The sequence below is a fragment of the Lepisosteus platostomus genome, chromosome 9 (genome assembly GCF_059453375.1).
Source record: "Lepisosteus platostomus isolate fLepPlt1 chromosome 9, fLepPlt1.hap1, whole genome shotgun sequence".
In the NCBI taxonomy this organism is placed as follows: Eukaryota; Metazoa; Chordata; class Actinopteri; order Semionotiformes; family Lepisosteidae; genus Lepisosteus; species Lepisosteus platostomus.
In genome coordinates, this window is record NC_142619.1 from 54,552,134 (window position 1) to 54,567,094 (window position 14,961).

Sequence of the window (14,961 nt, forward strand, 5' to 3'; positions counted from 1 at the left end):
CATCACATTGATCTTTATGCGATCTCTCTTTAAACTTCAACTCGAACTGCAAATTAATTAAACATTTGCTTTCTTGTTTCTGACTAAACAGCTCTTGATAGATGACCTCTACAGTATATACTGAGAACACAGAGGTGACACTATATTGTTCACTCCCTTAGAGAGTCTGTGTTTTCCCTTCTTATGTCTACTTATAGTTCCTGTTACATTTCAGCTCACACACCTGAATGATGTCCAGTAGAACAAGAACCATCAGGCATCAGGTACTACAGGACTAGCATTGAGAACCACTGACCCAGGCCATAGACACTGGACACAGACTGACCAGCCTGCCTAGAGAGGACAGGCTCAGTGACCACAGCCTGGCCACAGAAACTGGACGACACAGGCAGACCTGGCTGCCCAGAGAGGACAAGCTCAGTGACCACAGATTGGCCACAGAAACTGGGCGACACAGGCAGACCTGGCTGCTCAGAGAGGACAGGCTGTGCTCCCACTGCCAGCAGGGAGGTACAAAGAGACAAAAAGACAAAGACGTACAGAGGCAGATGGACAACAAGAATACAGACAGACCTTCGTAGACGGAGATGATGTGGGGGTGTCGGAGTGAGGACATGATCTCGATCTCCCGGCGGATGTGCACCATATCTTGCTCGTCTTTGATCTTCTCCTTCCGGATTGACTTGATGGCCACCTAGGAGAGAGAAAGAAACGGGGAGTTACAACAGAGACACCCTGGACAAAAGCAGGACACCCCAGCTATGCAAAGGGAACATCAAAGGTCCCCAATCCCCCCAAAAGCTCGGAGTTAAATGGCTAAATAGACCAATGGTGCACTTGTACATGCATACACACGCTGGGAGATACAGTAGGATTGCAGAACAGTAGCACGGCACATTTTAGTACAAAAACACACAAGAACAGCAAAATCTCGGGTCTAAGGGGGTGAACAGCACTTCTGAAATGCCGCGGGCATTACACACAGATTTCATCTCAGGAGTCCAGGATCCGCAACGTGAGTGGGGAGCGTCGCTGGCCAGCACGCCTTCCTGCTGGGAGGACTCAGACAGATCGGCCACCTGCCGAGCGGAAATACGCGTTGGAGAAGAGGAGAACCTCTGCATTCGGAACAGGGGGCCTAGATCAGAGGGACACCAGAGACGGGGGTCTCTCCAGTCATTGTTTACACGTCTGTATTGTTTACATTCAAACTGTCTACATGTTTACTTGCACATTGTCTACTGTTTGTACATTGTCTTGATGCACTGTTTGCGCTTCGTTTTGTTTTTTACACTTGTTTTACAATCGAGAGACTTTCTGTAAGTAAGAATTCCATTGTACCAGTACCGGTTACATATGGCAATAAAGTTCAAGTTCAAGTTCCTGCCTCAGCTGCAGAGGAGCACATCGAGGCTACTTCCACAAGGAAGAGGAGGAAGAAAAAACAGCGTTGGGGCTTCTGTGAGGTGTGACTCACAGCTGACGAAGGCTGACCAGTGGGGCCACTTGTGCCTTTTCATTGTGATTACTTTCCGGCAGTGAATTCACCTTGAATGGTTTCTTTGCGTTCTAAAACACGCTGTGGGTTGATGGACTCAAGGTATTTTATGAAGTGCATCAGCTTCCCATCACATCAATCCCACCACATCATTGCACGCAAGGGTGAACACCTGGGCAGCAGAAAAGAGCCCCTGCCCACCTGAGCTTGCTCCACGGGAGGGTCCGCACTTGCCCTGTAGCGAAAACCGAAACAGGTGTCACAGCCCTGTCTCAAGGGGCCATATAATATCCCCAGCGCCAGGGGATGAAACAAACTAGATCTGTGGCTCCATCACCTTTTCCTGCCGGGCGGAGAGAGAGGGCGGGCGCCGTCGGGGTCATCCAGTCCGCTAGCTGACCGGGACATCCCTGCGGTCTCCTGACCGCGTGAGTGGTGCGGGCCGCGTCTACAGAAGTGTGTTTCAGCCGGCGTTTACCATACTCCCATCGCTGCGTGATGACACTAGTTGCATGACAGCGATAGCTATGGAGCGCGCTGCACAATAAAACTTAATTGACGCTTTGGTGCCGCAGCCTTCCGAAAAAGCCATAAAGTAAGTGGAATGCATTCAAGGCAGGCTGAGCATAACTGGGCGTGTTCCGCCGCTCATATTATTAGTGTTGTTGTTGACGCCCTCATCCGCGTTTAATAGGCATATCAGATGGCAAATTATGGGCATGGATCCGTCTGTTTCATAGGAGATGGCGTCGTGCCACCGTATGCCCTTATCCCAGGCTGGCAGGCGGCAGCGTGAAGCAGGCGGAGCGTCAGCGGGCGAGGAGCGCGCACCAGGCTGCGTGACGCAGTGGGACCCAGCTGCGCCCCGGGTTGGGGGGGCACGTCCTGGCGGGCCTGCGTCACAGGACTGGGGGGTTCGGATCATTTTCCTCCGACGACGGGTCTGCACAGCAGAGGGAACCGAGCTGACAAGTCTATCCTGAACCGGTCTCCTGGGCTTCTGAGCTCCCCGGGACCCGCCGTGCTGCGGGTTCGAAGGGGATCGGGAGCACTCGGACCGAGAACAGGGGCAGGCGCAGAGAGGAAGATCCGCTGGCACCTGCGTCTGATTTTCCTCTCGGGTCCTGGTGACCCACATGCCTGCTGGCTTTCGTTCCAGCTGAGCCCTCAGTGACACAATCAGACCCTTCATTGACTTAATAACAACAAGACCGATCTGAACTGTTTGCTCTTCGACATGTCGGAGTTTTAACCGTGGTATTTAACCCCGAGCTCTAAGCTTGTGACTCGAAAACAAAATGCACATATTCAACCGAAGCAGCTCCTTAGATCCATTGAGTCTTCATTTATCTAATTAAGGCGGCAGGGAATGAAAACCCGCAGGGGTGTGAGTCAGCAGCACCAGGATTGGAAACTACTGCTCTAGAAAAAAGGTTCAGCACACAGGTGCCGAGGTCTGCTCAGCTCGTCCTGGTGCCCGGCTCGTTTGAGGGGTCACTGTTAAATCAGGGAATAATTTACCGCAGGGGGAATTCAGGGTCGTTTTTTTCTCATGAGGGGAAAAAGAGAGAAGAGCAAGGCAGCTCCTTCTGTTTTTAAATAATGGTTTACAGGGGAATCCAGTGAGGCAAAAGCAGGTTATAGACCAAGTGAGTGTGGTAGAGGTTTACAACAGGACTGGCCCGGCCTCTGTTTCACTGTTCGCCAGCTTTGATCTCAAAGGTTACAGCAAACAGGGTGCAGGTACCCTATATAACAGGGGGTTCACGTGAGCTGATCTTCTACACCATGCAACTAGATTATGGGGGCACTGATAAAAGATGCGACAACTCCTTAACTGTACACAATCACTGCCTCGTGTTGACATTGTCAGCAAAGATTTCTTTGTTTTATTTTTCACTTTGTGGTCAAACGGTGGAGGTCACTGATCAACCGGCAGCTCCATCAGCTATATAACACAAAATAAGCTAATCAGAAAATTGATCTCTGCTGTGGTGCCCCCACACTCCTGTAATCCTCTGCAATCGCTCGTCACTGAGGGCAGTGTCTGCACAAACAGCGCTCACTAAAACCCATCCACAGACAGGCCCCATGTGGCACTACCATGGTAACGCGGCCCTGCACGCAGGCAGAAGGATATGGACTAATTATTAATAGATGAAGCCCGGACACGAATTAGAGCAACAGGAGAAGAGAAGAGAGAGGGTGAGGGAGGGAAACTGGAGTGTTAAAAAAAGTAGAGGGAATGAGTAATTGAGCCAGCAAGAATGTAGGCATAAGAACAGAGAGGAGGGGGGGGGGGTGCAATATGGAGAATTCGAGGGAGAGAGGGCAGATAAGGCGGTGTTTTGTGTCAGTACTCCTCGCGGCTCTCTCATCCTGCTGTGTGGAGGATGATGGAGAGAGGAGGTGTGAATCTTGCCAGAGGCACTGTTGTACAGTGCTAACTGACTGACCGGGCCTGCGTGTCTCACAGCAACACACAGCGTGTGTGGGGGGGGCGTGAGGTTTCAGCTCTCCTCCTGCAGTTCCAACTTGCAGAGGCACTCCTTTACGCAAAGGTGTGCAGCAGCATGGAACAAATCTACCCAGGTAACGTCGTTGAAGCCAGATCCTGGCTTCTTTCGTTTCTTGAAAGAAGCGAGGGTGTTTCCTTCTACAGAGACAGAGGCGAATTCCATCGGAAAAAAAGAAAAAAAAACTAGGACTGCAAATTCCACACTTAAAAGGCTTGCACAGAGGCTTGCCTTTGAGAAAAAGAACAAGTGTCTTATAAGGAATCTGGTCGTGTTAATTCAAGTGAAGTGGACTTGAGAACATGCGAGGGGCTACAAACAAAGCTGGGCAGTCTGGACATCTGTTAGGCAAAACTGTGGTTAAGAGCATACATTGCCCACTGTCCAGAGCTACGTTATCATTGTTATATATTTCAATTTTATCTTTTGTATGAGTCCTGCCCTCCTACTCCCACTATTCCCCAGTGTCTCCCAGGCATGTGTGCAGCAGACCAATCGCTCTGATCTCATCCTATGCAGGGCACATCACAGAGGACGACAAGCTCAGATGGACCCCTATTCCTTCACCATGTAACCTTGCTCCCTCACCAGCCCAGGCCCTGTCAGCATCCACAGCAGAAAACATCCTACAGCAGTTACCGGAGTCATTCCTGGAGACATCGACGGTGTGAAGGCTCCCTAAGCAAGCATGGTTAACACTGACCGAAAACTGGACATCTGGTTTACCAACAGGGCCAGATGAGCTGAATGAACTCTTCCCATGTGTCACCGCTGTCCTCTTATGGTTATGAGCCAGATGTTGATCTGGGAAAAACCAGGATGTGAGAGCCAAAACAACGACAGACCAAGATGGCTGTATTACAGGCCAAAATCTGGACCATGCCACTACTCAGAGGAGTTACTAGGGGCAACCCAATGAGCAAGATGGCCTCCGCTCACTTGGGATCTGTCTCCGGTAATAGAGCACCTCCTTTTCCAGCCAGCACACCAAGGACAGCTAAAGTCAGCTGCCGATGACCCTCCTCAAAAGTGGAAATAGTCAAGAGATTCGGCAAAGACTCCCAGTGCCACAGCCCATCGCACTGCGTCCCCCAGCGTCTTGCCCGCGGACAAACCCATCCCCTCCAGCCTGCCCTGAACCTGGGAGAGACTCTCAATAGATCATTAACGCAGCAGGCTTTGATCCCAGTGCCAGCCGGGCCCCCTGTTTTAAAACCCTGGTTCGGGCTTCAATGGCTGCTGTCTTAAGTGAAATGGTATCATTGTTAGACACACAAAGGACTGCATTGTGGGCTTCCCAAACGGATGCAGTTTAACATGACATCCGTTTGATCTACGTAAGGTTATACCCCCGCTCCACTGTACTTTAATGACAGGCCTCTCTTTCTCGGGCCACTGTGGCAGATTAAGAGCACAACCTTCCAGAGAGTTAAGACGCAAGATTTCACATTTTAAAGATCTGAAGGGTGTCCTCTGTGTTGTACACACAGTACTGTATGTATTTAAAACACAGATCACACAAATAGATGAGTGGGCACGCCTGTACCTGGTTCATGGACCATAATATTTCGAATTTACCTTTAAATACAGTGAACACTATAAAACATTATGCAATCTGCAGAAATGGCTCTCTGAAAACTTTCAGTTTTAGCTTCAGAAAAAAGTGGTCAATTTCAATGTTTTACATTATTATACTAGACAGGCTGTGGTCCCTGAGCCTGTATTTTGTCTGGGTCTGTTTTTCACTGTATTTTCTTATCCTGGTCAAGTACTTGTGTATTGTCTTTTCACTGCCCAGTAATTAGTCTTCTTGCGTGTCCTTTCTCTCAGCACCTTTGCAGGATATTAACTTTCTCGGCAGCTTTCATTTCCCGCTGAAGGTGCATTTTCATCTGTCGCTATCGACTCACAGCCACGCTGTCAGCACAGCCTTCTAGCTGTATTTCTCCACAGAGGTGTGCCTTCTCTTCGTCCACCTCTTTTCCACACGACCATGTCCCCGTCAGCCCCTGCTTCTCTCTCCCTGCCATATTTTAAGACTCATCCATAATCTGCAATCTGTGGCAAACTGAAAGAGACTGATGAGTAAGATAATAATAACTGCTTACACTTATATAGTGCTCTTCACTCCACTCAAAGCTCTTTACAGGTGATGGGGACTCTCCACCACCACCAGTGTGCAGCCCCCACCTGGATGATGTGACGGCAGCCATAGTGCTCCAGTACACTCCACACACACCAGCTCTCAGTGGGGAGGAGAGCAGAGTGGTGAAGCCAGTTCAGAGATGGGGATTATTAGGAGGCCATGACTGGCAAAGACCAATGGGAAATTTGGCAAGTTACACCCCTACTCTTTTCGAGAAGCGCCCTGGGATTTTTAATGACCACAGAGAGTCAGGACCTCAGGTTTTATGTCTCATCCGAAGGACAGCACCTGTTTACAGTATAGTGTCCCCATCACTATACTGGGGCATTAGGACCCACATGGACCACAGGGTGAGCGCCCCCTGCTGGCCCCACTAACACCTTTTCCAGGTATAAAGAGACAGAAGTAGCAAGACTTATGGCCCTAATAAATGGGTAAATACTTATTAAAATTAATTTCAGAATGTTAAGAAATAACAATAAGCTATTATTATAAACCACCAGAGTCCTCAATGTCGTTCTTCCGTTGTCTCACCTTAACTCCTCTACACCACTTCCCTGATGCCTCCTCTCCCTCTCCTCGCTCCGCCTCTTTCTCCTCCCTGTTCGGTTCATCTCCTCTCCCCCTCCTCCTCCTCCTCCTCGTCTGTCACCCTCCCCTCTCTCACCCCCATGGAGGTGTCTGCCTGCGCGACAGCTGAGTCAGCGACCACTGCTGGCCACAGAGGTAAACGATGCCTCGTGCGTGAGCCCATGGCCGAGGGCTGGGACTCAACAAACCCACACAGCTGGCGCGCTCTCTGCTGGGTCTCGCAGGTGGCACCCTTGTTCTGCCACCCCAGAGCACCCTTCCCTCCTCCAGCCATCTCGGCGTCTCAAATGTCAGATAACAGCAGCGCCTGCAACTGGATCACAGCCAATAGGAAATAAAACAAAGAACTGAGAAAGTCTTTCATCGATTGCATTTGTCAAACAAACTAATAGGCTGATATTAAGCAGCAATTGCTTGTAGGCAAAGTGCCCATTGTTATATACAGAGCAGTACTGCTTGCACTGTAACCCAGTTTGACATGCTGTATCCTGACTGCTCTGGCCAGTCAAGAGCAGCCCTGGGTCCAGAACCAGTTTGCTGATAGAGAGGATATCGGTTTACTTTTTTGACATACAAGATTTATCAGAAACAAGCCTGCCAGTCATCACAAAACATCAAGTATTACAAAACAAACCACGTATAAAGTCTGCTAATAACATTCTTTTCCAGTTCAAAAGGGGCGGGGGACAGTGCTAGGGAGAAATGAGAGAAGGAGAAAAGGAACAGAGAATACAGAGACATAAATTCAATTTATTGGGAAGAAAAAATAACCCACCTCTCCCAAAATCTCCCAAAGACCTCCATTCGGAGTAGAGACTGTAACTTAAAGTCCTGGACTCTGTGTTCAGCTGCATCGCTGACAGGCCTGGTGACCCTACCTAATCGAACAAACGAGCTGCAATAGACACAGCCTAGAACAAACGAGCCGCAACAGACACAGCCTAGAACACCAACAGATGCAGCCTAGAACACACAAGGCGCAACAGATGCAGCCTAGAACGCCAAGACACGCCGCCTAGAAACAAATGAGCAGCTATAGAGACACTCTAGAACAAATGACCCGCGATAGATGCAGCCTAGAACATCAATAGATGCAGCTTTAAACAAATGAGCTGCAGTAGATGCAGCCTAGAACAAACAAGCAGCTATAGATACACCCCAGAACCAATGAGCCACAATAGATATTACCCATGTCTTAGTTCTGAGGTTCATAAAAGGGACTATAGAAAACAAACGGGGTGGCTGCCAAGGCAGAGTGCGATTGGATTAAATCCGCCCCCCTCCACATCCAAATATCAGCACACACTGGGTCATTCTTAACAGACCCGCCAAAAACCTCCTTGGCACTGTTCCACCCCACCGCAGAAACCAGACCTCTGGGCACATCACTCAAGCTGTCGGGGACGAGACTGGGCTGCGTCCCACTGCTGGGCTGTGTCCTCCCCTCGGACTGTGTGTTAACAGAGGGGGATTGTCTCTCCTCGGGACAGGCGGGGGAAAGTGAAGGCAGGCCACCCCTCCTTCAGGGGGCCAGCCGGTCACACGTCCACTTGTCCCAGCTCCCCTCCGCGGACACCCCGTGCTGGATCAAAACAGACCAGGGACAGAGGAACTTTCCCAAACGGAAAAAGGAAATCAATACACATCTTGTCGAGCGGCGCGGGAGGCCTCCTCTCCCCCGAAGAGAGGTGCCGTCCATGCGCCGAGACCACCGACGAAAACGGGTGGGCGCATCAGGCGCGGAGCGGCCCGTCTGGGAAACCGCCGGGCTCGGGGGGACGTGCCCCCCCGAGCAGACACTCTGTCCTTAGTGCTGAACGGCAGTCAGGCGGAGGCTGCAGGCCCTGTGTGCGCACAAAGGCCGCGGGATATTTCACCCGTGCGCCCAGGCCGGATTTTTAAACATCCGCCTCGTGCACCAGCCGACAAACGTAAACAGCCCGGGAGCCGCGCAAAAAAAGCCAGACTCCGCGCGCGAACCCAAACAGCTCGAGGCCGCCGCGTATTTATAGAGGGCTGACTCAGTGGTCACACTCCGATGTAACAGCTGTTTCTAAACTCGACTCGAGCGCCGCACGCAGCGCCAGGCCCCCTCTTCCAGAATAACACGGAGCCCGCCGGACGCGGCCGCTGTTCGCGAAACGACGCCACACGCTGGGCTCGCCGACCGACACAGCCACGCAAACCCCTGGGACAACACCAGCAGGGCTGTGGCCAAGGGCCGGCGTCACACTGCTCACTGGAGTGACACTCCTCCTTCACGGCCGGCAGTCTTGATCTGATGGCGTCCGTAGCGACAGCACCCTAATGCGTTTGTTTACACTGCTAGGCTGCAACAGGCAACTGCATGTGCTGCTCGTCCACGCAGGGCTCGGGCCAGCAGCAGGGTATGGGGGGGGGGGAGAAGGTTCATTTACCCACAAAATGTTTTTTCACTAGATAACTAGGAACTAGATAAAAAGGCCAAGACAATAAGCAAGACTTTATGCCCCTCCAGGATCTACGTCGGACACACCTGCTTTCATGGCTTTTGAGTGTGGAGCCCCATACTGAGTGAAAGCCTCGCTGCTGTTATCTTAAGCACATACTAAAGGAACAACTCAAGAGCTTGAGAGGTTCTGCTGCCAGACAGATAACTGCTGTCAGCCCCTTATCCAAGCTCTGCAAAGGCGCTGAGCGTACTTGTTCTGTGCACGGCTGAAGCACTCCAGGCATCAATCCCTCTCGGACTCAGACGGCACGTCTCCCGCGTCTCTGCTTTTTTAAAAAAACTCACGTTTACAGACGTTCTAGGTATGGTTCTCACACTGAGAAATGGCTCAGGCCAAATGTTCGGCATCACCCTAAATTTATCTGCAATGCCCTGACCTCTACAGGCGGTGTGGTTTCCCTCAATCCGGTTCGGAAACCGGACACATGGGAATCTGTTCAGCACCGATTGGCGAGGGACACTGAAATCAGGCAATAGTCAGGTCAGGCTAAAGTGAGCTAGATGGTGCCCTGGTGAAAAGTGTGAGACAAGTCAGTTCCATTCACCTTTAATAATAATTCCTTACACACTCATATAGTGTCCACTGGAATGTCCACTCACTGTGCTTACAGGTAATAGGGACTCCCCTCCACCACCACCAATGTGTAGCCCTACCTGGATGATGTGACGACACCAGTTCTCAGTGGGGAGGAGAGCAGAGTGCACCAGTACGCTCCTCACACACCAGTTCTCAGTGGGGAGGAGAACAGAGTGCACCAGTACGCTCCTCACACACCAGTTCTCAGTGGGGAGGAGAACAGAGTGATGAAGCCAGTTCAGAGAGGGGGATTATCAAGAGGCCATGATTGGTAAGGGCCAGGGGGACGTATGGCCAGGACACCGGGGTTACACCCCTACTCTTTTGAAGAAACGCCCTTGGATTTTTAACAACCACAGAGAGACAGGACCTCGGTTTTATGTCTCATCCGAAGGACGGTGCCTATTTACAGTATAGTGTTCCAGTCACTATACTGGGGCATTAGAACCCACACAGACTGCAGGGGGAGCGCCCATTACTGGCTCCACTAACACCTCCTCCAGCAGCAACCTTAGCTTTCCCAGGAGTCTCCCATCCAGGTACTTTCCAGGTTCACACCTGCTGAGCTTCAGTGGGCTGCCAGGTGTGAGCTGAGGGGTGAATTAGCTGCTAGCTTTAGGTCTGGCAACAAGTGAATTGTTTTGTGGGTTTTGAGGACTTATCTCTTAAGGCACTACAGTCACAGTGTTTATATTCACATGGACTGCAAGTATGCGCCAGAAATGCATTAGGCACTTGCGTGTGGACACACCCACACAAGTAAGAGCACACACAAAGAAAGATTAGAAACAAGAGGTGGTCATTTGGAACATCTAGCCTGCTGGGTAGTTAGAAGTTAATCAATCCCAGGATCTTATCCCTGAAAGAAACCAGCTATCGGCTTCAACACCACAGCTGAGAATTTTGTTCCATACACCCACACCCCTTGGTGTAAAGACCTGCCCCCCCCCCGCCCTGTTCTTGGTTTTAAACACACTTCCATGTAGTGTCCACATGTGCCCTCAAGTACACATTGAGATCATCAAGTCCCCCCAAACGGTTCAAGTTACAAGGACGTTAATTTAAAACAAATTTCATCTTTTCGCTCTTTGTCAAAAACAGTTAAGAGGAAAAGCTGACTACAGTCTTTAAAGAAATGCCAAACAAATGACTCCAGCTGTTATTCAATGAAAGCTCAGGAAGCAGAAGATAAATGAACTGAAACGTGTTAAAAGTAGATCCCAAATCAAAATGACATCTATATTAATTTTAAAGGAGCATCAATGCATGGATCAGACTGCCAAGCCACACTGTACAGGATGCTATGCTGGGGTGTTTCATAGTTCAGCTTGAAGATGCACAAAAAACATGCTGACAGCACAACTTTCCAAGCACTTTGCTTCAATCTTTGCTCTCTCTCCTGAGCCCATTTAAAATCCCAAGCTAAGTTTCAATTAAAAAAAAACCCACTTAATTTTGTTTCCCTCGTCTCGGTTGTCTACAAGTTTGCCTCCGTTTCCAGGTTTTGAAAATTCTGCAAATACAGAGTAAATTCAGTTCCAGAGCAAAAAAAAAGCTTTGAAAATCCCTCCTATGATGTTGCGAGCTGTGTAAAGAGCCAAGTGGTCTGTTCTCCTCATGAAACGACTTTATGTTCTCGTAAAAAAAAAAAAAACGAGCCCCTGTCCCATCAGCGCTTTCTCCCGCGCTCAGCAGAGGGCTGAGGTGCTGCACTGTTTTTCCACCCCGAGCTGGTCGACTTTCTCCTGGCACAACTCCCCACCCTCCCCCGGTGGCCTGGAGCTCTGGAGACGGAACGTTCCCCTAGCCCTGCCTATTACACTGGGCACCCTGACACCCCCGGAGACCACATCTAGAGCCTGCTAAGGCCAGTGGAAAGCCCTCGGCACGCGGCCTGGCAGCGGAAACATGGCAGACGTCAGCAGCGAGCTTCTATCTCCTGTGATCTCCCAGGAGCCCATCGCAGTCCGCAGCAGTGTGCTACATCGGACTTGGAGAACCAGAAGGAAGCACTACATCTGCTCTCTTCAGGCAAGTGCAAGGCCTGTAAGAAACAGACAGCAGCCCTACCCCTCCCACCCATCATGCATACTTTAATAATAATAATAATTCCTTAGACTTATATAGCGCTTTTCTGGACACTCTTTACAGGTAATGGGGACTCCCCTCCACCACCAGTGTGCAGCCCCACCTGGATGATGTGACGGCAGCCATAGTGCACCAGCACACTCCCCACACACCAGCTCTCAGTGGGGAGGAGAGCAGAGTGGTGAAGCCAATTCATAGATGGGATTACAAGGCCATGATTGGTAAAGACCAGGGGGGAATTATCCCAGTTATGAGTTGCAGGGTGAAAATAAGAAGTGCGTATTCACGCTAAGAGAGTCAGGTGTCTGGAACAGCTAGTTCAGCCAAGTTGTTGACGCCAACCCAACATTTTAAAGGAGCGGATGAACGAGATTCTGGAACGAGCAACATCAGGCTTCATCTGACCTCGGCGCATTCGGAGCCACGATCCAAACAGTGTGAAATGAAAAAAAAAAAAGGTCACTAAGGGAGAGAGGGGCTTCCCAAATTAAAAGGAACTGCAGTTGCCTGTAGGGTTTGAAATGCCCTGCAATGTGAGCACACGTGTGCGCGCCGCGACGGTGATCTGGGAACTGGAGAAGGGTTTGCGGACGGAGTGGGTGAGAGCAGACGCCGGACTGGCCAGCGAGCCAGTGGGCGAGAGGCGAGAGATGAAGTCTGCGACTTCTGCACTGAACCCGGTCACCCGGGTCTCTGACACACGCAAGGAGCCACATCCCCTCCCGGCGCCAGGCAATAAAGGAATTTAAACGAACCAGTAATAGGTTTATTCCATGCTGAAAAGAGAAGAAACGAAACGCAACGTTGCGTTTTGTTTCTTCTCTTTTCAGCATGGAATAAAACCTCTTGCTCCTTTGCAGCCTACGCGTGCTGACGCAGCTCCCCACCTGAAGGAAGTTAAATGACCCACCGGCAGGAATCGACAGTACATGCTCCGGCCGCACAGCCGCAATTAGGCACCGCTGCGGTACCGGCTGGTAGCAGAGCCGGCAGGACACCGCTGCGGTACCGGCTGGTAGCAGAGCCGGCAGGACACCGCCGCTCAGCCGCCCTGTCGCCGGTTGGGACAGCCCGTTCAAGCCGAACACCCAGACCGGCGACGGTGGAATCGCCAGAACAGGGATGTCGGCATCTCAGGCTCCCCAACGCACACACGCGTATGGCTTAAAGAGTTTTTTTTCTTTTTATTTCTTTCTTTCACCTCGCGGAAAAGCGCGCCTCGGCTCCCTCACCTCTCGGCCGGAGTCCCTCTCGATGGCCTTCTTCACCTTCCCGTAGGTGCCTCTCCCCAGGGTCTCCAGCAGCTCGTAGCGGTGCTTCAGGTTGTGCTTGTGGTGGTGCTTCTTCACGCTGGGCACCCTCCGGAGCTCGCCCGCCCCTGCCGAGGCGCCCTCGGCCCCCGGGTCGGCAGGTAGCGGTCTGGGGAGGCTGGCTCTCCGGGGCACGGCGGCCGCCTTCACGGCGAGCTCTGCTCCCGACCGGGAGAGCTTGCGATTTGGGGGGCAGGTAACGTCCATTGTGAGACCGGGGTAAAACAAAAAAAGCCCCGACCTGTCAAGTCTTTTCACAGTTCTGTATCAAAGAGGAAGCAAAACACCTACAGCGACGCTAAAAGAGTTTTTTTATATTATTATTATTATTATTATTATTATTATTATTATTATTATTTCTGGACTCTCTTGCTTGGCAGCCCACTTCTGTGTGTGTCGGGGGCGGGAATCGCCGAATCCGTGTCCAGTCGATCGGTTCCCCCGACTTGAACACAAAAGAGTCGATTTTCAAATTTAGGAAACGATGTCGTCCGTTTTTGACAGGCACGTTAAAAAAACTAAAGTGCATTTACTTTGCAGGAGAGAAGAGGGTGAAGGAGAAAACGGGGTCAGGTGAAACGCGGAGTTGCCAATTTAGGGGAATAAAACTTTAACTAAACAACAACAACAACAACAACAACTAAAAATTACATATGTAAAAGCTGCAGTCAGTCAGTCAGCCTTCCGTCCACACTTTCGTTTTTCACGCCAGGACGGCGTCCCCACGTACACAACCGAGAGGTCCGTATCGAGGCAGCGAGGGATTAAAATATATATATTTTTTAAAACGGTTTCAAAACGCAACCATACAAGAATAACTCAATTAAAACCATCCCGGATCCCGGTTAATTAGCAGGCGGTTTTTTTCCGTTTTCGCTTCTCGTGCTGAGACATGTTGGCCCGAAGCGCCCCCCCCTCACCTCCCAGTCCACACCGTTACACAGCGCAGGCAGCGTCCGGGAGCTATAGGTGCCAGTCAGCCCGGAGACTAGAATAAGAAGCCAGAAAAGGCACCGGCGTCACCGACGCCCAGGGAGGCAGCCCGAAGCCCGGCGTCCGGCTGGAAAGCGGAGCTCATTTTGTCCACAAACCGAGCGCGCAGTCTGCCCGTCTGTAATCCGTGCCGACGCCGTTGTCAGAGGTGTGCGGTGTATAGTTACAGACGGGTGAAGCGCTCGCTGCAATGCCATGGTCATTATATTCCCTTTCTCCCCTGCCCTCTCTCTCTCTCCCTTTCTCTTTCTCATCTGGAAGGCTGTGAATAAGGAATGCGAGCCGTATGCTGCCGGAGGCGGAGTTACGGAATTCCGCTACCTCCTCCCCTCCTCCCTCTCGCACTCTCTCTCTCTCTCATCCTTCCTCATTTTTGGGAGGGGGGCTGGATCGCTCCCTCGCCCTCTCAGACGCCCACGGTGCCTGGAGGCAGTGGGCAACGCCGTGGAGGAAGCCTGACTGACCCGGGGCGGCCGAGGCAGGAAACACAGAGCAAGGATGCGAGAGCACTGGAAAACCCGAGAGCTGACTCCTGTGCACAGCAACATGCGTGCCGAGTGTATAATTCTCCCCGGCGTTACTCCTTGCACAGTACACGGACGGGCGTACAGTAAGTCGCAGGGAGATCCAATACTGGAAACTCCACAAAGGTAGCACCCCAGGTCCAGAGCTGCAGAGAGAGGCAGAGCCCACCACTGAGCCACCTGAGACAAACCCAGTTTCCCTTCTGTTGAAGGAGAGCTAGGCATAC

The 14,961-nt window shown here is 51.2% G+C and overlaps 1 protein-coding gene across 3 annotated transcripts in view; it reads right to left on the reverse strand.

The window, feature by feature from the left end:
• nuak1b (NUAK family, SNF1-like kinase, 1b) overlaps nt 1-14,501 on the reverse strand; it is a 33,481-nt gene extending 18,980 nt beyond the window's left edge. The window contains exons 1-3 of one of the 3 annotated variants that reach the window (XM_088645645.1): nt 1,836-6,175; nt 1,549-1,733; nt 574-694 (exon numbers count right to left, since the gene is read on the reverse strand). In XM_088645645.1, the coding sequence (XP_088501771.1) occupies nt 574-646 (73 nt within the window). In that variant the 5' untranslated portion in view covers nt 647-694; nt 1,549-1,733; nt 1,836-6,175. Of the gene's footprint in view, nt 1-573; nt 695-1,548; nt 6,176-13,139 lie in introns of those variants that run through there. The other 2 variants (XM_088645643.1, XM_088645644.1) reach the window with 2 other exon arrangements.
• Between the last annotated feature and the right edge of the window lie 460 nt (nt 14,502-14,961).